Here is an 8,435-nt window from a genome sequence, read left to right as displayed (position 1 = left end):
TTTTTCCCCCGGGGGCGCCCCCCCCCCCCCCCCCCTTCAAGTGGTGCCCGAAATATGTGCCGCGCCCGGGATACGTCACTGCAGGCCTTATTGCGGACATCATCACATACAATGCCGAACCAGCAGCCTAGTCCCATCCTAATGACGTGGCTCCTGGTCCTGCATCTTACATGATGAAGTAGGAGTGCCCACCCACATTCTAGCACTAAAGGGAACAGGACCAGACTATTAGCTGTCGCAGCTGTCACAGGACTGTAGAGTAAGGCAAGTATTTCTGCGTGTTTAGTCATTCCCTGAAAAAATTAGCAATATACTACTCACCAGCTAGTGGCAGACGGTAGTTATTTCTATCCCTGCCCAGGGTTAATCTTTGAGACTTTTACTTGATGTTTACTAGTATTAAAGAAAGCTGTACTGAGTAAAATAAGAGGACTGTCATTTCTAACAGAAGGCTAGTTACCTGGCTCTCATGCTGATTGAGTTTCTTCAGCACTTTGAGTTACAGGCCTGGAACATATATGCAAATCAGGCATTCTGACTTCACTTTGACTTTTTTTGCTTTGCATGCTTGTTTTGGTCAGTGACTCTGATAGTACTGAAGCAAGAGACAGCCAGGCAAACTAATATTGTTTGAAGAAGGTTAGCAGTGATAACCCCTAGATCTTGATCTACAAATTTCCTTTACTAGTCTAAATCAGACCACCACACCACCTGATCTGTCAGATACAGATGTGTAATGTCCATTTGAAGCAGAGAATTTCCTCCTGATAGAAATTGCATCCTATATTTAATTATTTCCGGACAAGTGACCATATTGGCCAGAAAATGCCAAAAGCAGTGTGAAGCATAATATTCCTGAAGACAACAACAACAATACCAAATAAAAAAACAAAAGGAATAGGCTCTCAGTACGCAAAAAAATTGATATCTACAAAACTTTTTAAGAACCTAAATTGATTGAGAAAACCATCTCCACGCTGGCATGACTTCATGGATGGCGGTCTAGTGAGGACCAGGACACATTTACAAATACTAAATTATACTAAATTATAAACTAATTAATAACAGATGACATGGAGAGGGCCGAGGCGCTAAATATTTTTTTCTCGTCGGTATTCACCGAGGAAAAAGACGGGTTTAATGTACATGGTAAAGCACAAAATTTAAAAATAAATACACCTGAGTGGTTGACTGAAACTGGGATACAACATAAGCTTAAACTACTAAATGCAAATAAAGCATTAGGACCCGATAATCTACATCCCAAGGTACTCAAGGAACTCAACAAGGAGATAACGAGACCATTGTTCCTCATTTTTAAGGAATCCATAATGGCTGGTAGAGTGCCAAGCGACTGGCGAAGGGCTAATGCTGCACCTATATTCAAAAAGGTCAAAATGCCAACCGGGGGACTATAGACCAGTTAGTCTGACATGTCTAGTATGTAAACTGTTAGAGGGAATTATTAAGGACTAAGTGGAATTTGTTCGGGATAATGGCATAAAAACTGATAACCAGCATGGATTTAGGAAGGCCCGTTCTTGCCAGACCAACCTGCTAATCTTTTATGAGGAGGCGAGTAGAGATCTAGATGGAGGGAGGACTGTGGACGTAGTATATCTGGACTTTTCTAAAGCATTTGATACGGTGCCACATAAACGCTTGTTATACAAGCTATGGGCATAGATGAAATAGTGTGCACGTGGATAGAATACAGGCTAATGGAACGTGTACAAAGAGTATCTATAAATGGCACCTTTTCAGACTGGGTTGAAGTCAGGAGTGGCGTGCCCCAGGGTTCTGTGCTGGGCCCCATGCTTTTTAACCTGTTTATTAATGATATCGGGGAGGGAGTGAGTAGTCATGTCTCAGTGTTTGCTGATGATACGAAAATTGGGAGGGTAATAGACATGTATTTAGACATTGTAACATTACAGGTGGACCTGGATAAACTCTGGGAATGGCCAACTATATGGCAGATGAAGTTCAATGTCGATAAATGCAAGGTAATACACTTTGGAGTTAAAAATAGGCAAATGAACTATACACTTATGGATGTGCCACTATGGAAGTCGGAAACTGAGACGGATTTGGGGGTCATTCTAGACCGCAGATTGAAGAACAGCTCGCAGTGCCAGGCTGCTGTAAACAAAGCAAGCAGAGTACTGTCTTGCATTAAGAAGGGAATGCATTGCAAGGATAAGTCTATAACTTTGCCACTTTACAGAGCACTAGTTCGGCCTCATCTGGAGTATGCGGTCCAGTTTTGGTCACCGAAAGGAAAGGATGTCCTTGAGCTGGAAAAACTACAGCGGAGGGCAACCAAACTCATTAAGGGGTTCGAAGACCTGAACTATGAAACAAGGTTGTTAAAATTAAATATGTTCTCTTTGGAGGTCAGGAGATTAAGGGGGACATGATTTTCTTGTATAAACTGTTCAACGGCGATAGCAACATTTTAAACAAACTGTTTACGGTTAGCTCCGTAACAAAGACTAGAGGCCATCACCACAAATTGGTAGAAAAAAAATGTCTACACACGGGGCGCAGGTGGTTCTTCACAGTTAGAGCGGTTTGGGTCTGGAACTCGCTGCCACAGGAAGTGATTTCAGCGAAGAGTGTGAAATCATTCAAGAAACTCCTGGACGAGTTCCTTGGAGACCATAACATACAGGGGTACAGGTACTCTTAGGAGCCAAATCACACATGGACTTGATGGACTTATGTCTTTATTCAACCTCAATACTATGCAACTCTGAATTAATAGCCAATATTGCATGCAAAATATTTGCAAAGACATTTTCCATGATAAAATAGTACTATAATATCCCTAAAATATAATATGGCCTAAATAGTATTTTATGATGCAAAAAGACAGTAAATAGGATGCAGAAAGTCATAAAGGAGAGCACCAGTACATATAGCTATAGGGTACAGTGGGAGGTAAATACAGTGGTCAAAACGACCAATTCAGGAATTGGTAGTAGACAGCGCTAAGACCAAAACCATTAAGTCCATGTTCCCACTGTACTCTGCAAAGTTTTCTGAGAGGCATACCTCATAAAACACAGCAGAGAGGCAAGTAAAATACTTGCCTCTCTGCTGTGTTTTATGAGGTATGCCTCTCGGAAAACTTTGCAGAGTACAGTGGGAACATGGACTTAATGGTTTTGGTCTTAGCGCAGTCTACTGCCAATTCCTGATATTTTATGAATGGATTTAGTTGCTGCAGTTCAGTTCTATGGAGCTGCGATTTTTCAGCAACTATTCCATTTATAAAAAATTAAAGAGATGGCACAGACAGGCCATTCTGGCCTCTTTTCTGAGAGCCATAACTTGGAAACCACAATGCAGAATTGCCACAACACTTTAATTTTCTTGAATTATCCTCGGTGAACTTTCATACATTTCCTAAGAGTTTAGTTGTTTAGGTGCTGTACATCCAGTAGCTACAACATCAATTTTGAAGGTTGCATCTATTCATAAGAATGAAAATCCCTCGAACATGTAGCTTAACTGGGGGTACATAATGTATTTTGCTTCACTCCACAGTGTCCACCAATGTTACCAGTAATTAACACCTACACCTACGCCTTCCATATGAGAAACATAAGCTGACCAATGTTACCAGTAATTAACACCTACGCCTTCCATATGGGAAACATAAGCTGGCCAAACGCTGTTATATTTTCTTTGAGCCTGCAGAGAATAGATAATATAACAAATCTCCCGCAGTGTTCTTTGTATTCTGATAGTGGTGGGTGGGTTGCCGTCAGAGTAACAGTAATGGCAGCCGAAGATGTTCCAGTGCCGACAGGAGCACTCGGTGTGCACATTTTTCTGGTTCATCGAGAGCAGGCCAAAATTCAGAGTGTATGGCCAGCTGTAGTCATTTTTGAGTTAATATGACAAAGCAAATAGTAACATTGACTTTTTGTGTGTAGCATTTACTATTCCATTTCAGAGCTGGTGATATGAAACTGTATTTACATTTGTTATGCTGCCGAGTGCAGCGTGTTCTTCTGTGCCACTGACTGAGGCGTCTCAGTGGGGTTACTAACAAAGTCTGATTTCTGCAGGGAAATATCTTCCTTTTAAAAGAAGTGAATCTCTTTAAAGGATAACTGTACCTTTTGTGGGGAAAAAAGAAAATAGTTTGTTGTGTTGCTACCTACACCTTGTTCATTCAATATCTGCAATGCCAGCAGCCATAAAATCATGATTTCTATACAGCACATGCCTTGCGTGCAGTTTTTGAATATATGCCAAAAAATCTACAGAATCCATTGAGTGTTAACAATTGTTGAGAAACTGCAAAAATAAAGCACCCCCAGTATGCCTTAATGCAGCCTTTCTCAACCAGTGTACCGTCCGGCTTCTTCAGGGGTGCCATGACAAAGCTTGTGTTTCCAAAGTCCAGATGGGCCCACTGCCAGTACCATAGAAAGGCATGATGCAAATGCAGAGTAGGCTGGATCAATTGTGGGGACGGAAGTCTCCTCTGTTGTGCAGCAGTGTTGATGGGTATACAGGAGCAATGTGGTACCACACCCCTCGAAAAATCCTTTCGATATTATTATAAGTATTTATGGTGCTTTTTAGGTATAACCACAACAAATTCTATTAAAATTCCATCATTTATTTCATTAGCATTTTAAAATACATATAAAACTCCTATAAAAGAGTCACGTTGATACAACCTCTTCAAATCACATAATTTTAACTGAACAAATTCCCTTCAATCCTTATATTCTTAAGATTTTACTGTTCTTGTATGTTCCATTTGTAGTTCGAAACATGTCGCTCTCTTGCTTCCTCAGGAACCACAGGTAGATTTATTGACGCATGGAAAGATATATTTAATTGGCCTTCAATCTAAAAGGAGACTTATCTCGAACTGCCACTGGGGGCTGGTTGGGGGGGTATACAGACAGAGAACCTCCATCTACAACCAAATTATAGAGTATCTGTCACTAGTGTTGTTTAATGATCCATAAAAGTGAGGAATTCCTATGCGAATAATATATAGGAATAGATAGGGGTCCATGTTGTTTAATGATGCTTCCCAGCGTTGCAGAGGTCAATATCTGACTTTTCCTTATATGGCCTCAATATGTGGTTTCCTCACAGAGTTTGCGATCGCCATGTCCTCTCCTCCCGCCGCTTCTCTGGATCCCCGCTGCTCTCCCCAGCGGGGATCCTCGGCTGAATGTGTCAGACGCTGCAGATGGAAAGGTGCAGGACACCCCATGTGCAACGTCGGCCACACGAGCACCACGGGAGGACAGGACGCCGGGACCTGTAATGTACTGGAATGCACTGGAATGTAAGCAGGCCGACTCTTTGCGTTCCGGTGCGGGAGGGGGTATTGAAGCTGTATTGAAGTCAATGGCATCGCCCACAGTGCGATCTCCCACACTCGGAACGCAGGCACATTAGTGCCTGCATTCCGGTCCAGTGCGATCTGCAAAAATAGTGCTCGCAGCATTTTTGCGGATCGCACTGGACTGGAACACAGGCACTAATGCAGGCGATCGCACTGTGGGTGAGGGGCCTGCCTGCGCAGCCCACGCCACCTCCCGCCCCTGAATGCAGGTGTTTTTTTCGTTGGTAGATCTCAATGAGCTCGTCATTTGAAAAGTAGATCTCCAGACGAAAAATAGTGGGCGCCCCTGCTCTATATCATGGGCATTGTAAATAAAGCTCCTCAATCCTCCTTGATATAGCCTTCTCAGGATGGCCGACCTTTCGCGATAAATTGGCATTGGAGTTCCTCACTTTTATGGATTAATAAACAACACTAGTGACGGATACTCTCTCATTTGGATGTGGATGGAGGTTATCTTTTTTTTATGCCTCCCAACCAGTGGCGGCGTGACATATGTTTTTTTTTCAGACTGAAGGCCAATAGAATATATTTGCATGTGTCAATTAATCTACCTGTGGTCCCTAAAGCAATAGAGCGAAATGTACAACAAGAACCATAAAATCTAAAGACTGTAATGATTGAAGGGAATTTGTTCAGTTAAAATCATGTGATTTGAAGATGTTATAGCAATGTGACTCATTCGCTGCTTTTATACGAGTTTTAAATGCATTTTAATATGCTATGGAATTATGGATTTTTTTAAATAGAATTTTGTTGTGGTGATACCTAAAAAGCCCCAGAAATATTGATTTATGAATATCGAAAGGGAGTCTCCTCTGTCCAGACATGCCCCCCCTTTGACCCTCATGCTGCCGCGCTCAAGGGGGATGTCAAGGGGGAAACTGCTGAAGCTGTTAAGGTATACATTTTTTATTTAACTTTACACTCCTTTACGTTCCTAAAGGGGACACTGCTGCCAAGGGGGATACTGACAGGTGCTTTGCTATCAATAGGAAGAACTTAGGAGGACTCTATTTAGGGAGGGGCTGAGGGGGATTCTTCTATCAAGGAAGAGAACTGAGGGGGACTTTGCTGTCAAAGGCGGCTCTGCTGTCAATGTTGGGGGGCTTCTCATGTAAAGGGGAGCTCCTGATGTGAAAAGGGCTTCTAATGTGAAAGTAGGGAACCCCATTTTTTTTTTTGCATAGGTTCCTCACTTAGAATCTATACCAAAGCTCCTGCTTGGATAAGCTTCTGGTATGGAATTTTGGAGGACCATACTTTTCCAATTTTTCTAGACCATAGGTTTTTTTTACATTTTAGGGTGCCTAGAGATTTTTCATATTTTTAAAGGGTGATCTTGGTGAACGTTGAGAAACACTGACTCTTCACACCTAGGCATCATTGTTTTTGTTCTTATTAGTGCACGTCTTCATCTAGCTTTTTTTGATCGATTTGCAAATTTATACGCCCGTTAGACGCACACACATGAAGATGCGCATTTTAGCTGGCAGATTGTGAGACATTGCAGTCTATGGACAAACGTGCATATAAACGCGCACAAAAGTGCAAACCGCTGGTGTCGCACGGTTCCTGGTGTTTCCATTTGTCTGAGGAAAAACAAGCTGCAAACTTCCAAAGAAAGTCATGTACTTCTTTTTTTTTTTTCTGTGTTTTGCTGCTCAGGTATGAACAAGGGCGATTGAAAATCATGGGATTTCTTGTGTTGGGCGCTTTTTGAAGTGTGTTTTCAACTGCTACAAAATGCCTAGGTGTGAACTGTTTAATGGTGGTAGCAACATTAGCGATAAACTGTTTAAAATTAACTCCGTTACAAAAACTAGAGGCCATAACCTAAAATTGGTGGAAAAAAAATTCCAGCACAAGGTGCGAAGGGGGTTCTTCACAGTAAGATCAGTTAGGGTCTGGAACTCACTGCCACAGGCGGTGATTTCAGCAAATAATGTGGAATTGTTCAAGAAACTTTTGGACGATTTCTTAAGGGACCGTAATATACAGGGGTACGGGTACTCCTAGAATGAGATCCTAATAGGTTGGACTTGATGGACTAATGTCTTTATTCAACCTCAAATACTATGTAACTATGTAACGGGACCTAATCTGTGCATTAGCATTCTGTTCCATCCCAACTTTGGAAGCTTCTGATATAAAGCTGGCCATACACCAGTCTTTTTTTTCTCAGCTGAGAGGGGGCTGCTTGAATTTGGGATAAGTCAGTAGTTTTTGGCTGAAATTCGAGCGATAAATGGCCAGCCTAACTTTGTAGATATAACCCAGGATCTCATGCATGCATGCAAACTAAACTGAAAGTCAATTTGAGGATTGCATTAATAAGGTTAGAAAGGCAAAAAGGAATTGGAAAAAGGCTGTATTTGTGAACCTGCTTGATTTGCCAAAATATGTTAAAGGAGCTGATGCATTTTTAAAAAAACAGTTAATAAATATAATTTGTGCATATGCTGTGCGTTTCTGCTTGCTCATTTAAATAATGCTTTAACAATTAACATGACATTGTTAATTTTACCTTTCTGTATTTTTTGCTTTTTAGGCCTTGCGTTGGATTGACCGCAGAACCAAAAGAGGAACAATGGTTTTGTACCAAATGTGACAGCAAGAAGAAAGACAAAAAGCACAAAAAACGGAAGCACAAAGCTCACTAAGACCTACTCTTACCTTCATTTCCCTATGCTTTTCATAGGAGGAGCTTGTGGCTTAACAGTGCTTTTAGTTCTGTGGACTGCTTTGGATAGACAAGCAATTAGGCCTTAGGCTGAAGTCTGTCTGGCAGATAAAGAACCAAGAGGTAGAGTGAGGAAAGCCTATTCGCAAGATACTGGCCCCAACAAACCCTTCTCCTCTATCCAGCAGTGCTTTTTGTTTTCCCCCTTGTATAATAGACGTATTTTTGTCTTCACAAATTAAACTTGTAATCTATTTGATAAATCCGTACAAGCTCTAAAATGTAGTGAATGATTTTAAAAAGACTTTTCACTGGACTGCAACCATTTTGCTTTTGAAACTTCTGCTGTTCTCTGTAATCAGAATT

The 8,435-nt window shown here is 41.4% G+C and overlaps 1 protein-coding gene across 2 annotated transcripts in view; it reads left to right on the top strand.

Annotated features, from left to right (window-relative positions):
* Positions 1–8,178, top strand: part of TAF3 (TATA-box binding protein associated factor 3) — a 107,131-nt gene extending 98,953 nt beyond the window's left edge. For both annotated transcript variants that reach the window (XM_018566401.1, XM_018566394.1), the window contains exon 7: positions 7,938–8,178. In XM_018566401.1, the coding sequence (XP_018421903.1) occupies positions 7,938–8,049 (112 nt within the window). In that variant the 3' untranslated portion in view covers positions 8,050–8,178. The remainder of the gene's footprint in view (positions 1–7,937) is intronic.
* Positions 8,179–8,435: the final 257 nt, after the last annotated feature.

Source organism: Nanorana parkeri, unplaced genomic scaffold (genome assembly GCF_000935625.1).
Source record: "Nanorana parkeri isolate BGI_ZX_2015 unplaced genomic scaffold, ASM93562v1 scaffold27, whole genome shotgun sequence".
Classification (NCBI taxonomy): Eukaryota; Metazoa; Chordata; class Amphibia; order Anura; family Dicroglossidae; genus Nanorana; species Nanorana parkeri.
This window is presented reverse-complemented; position numbering and strand designations above follow the sequence as displayed.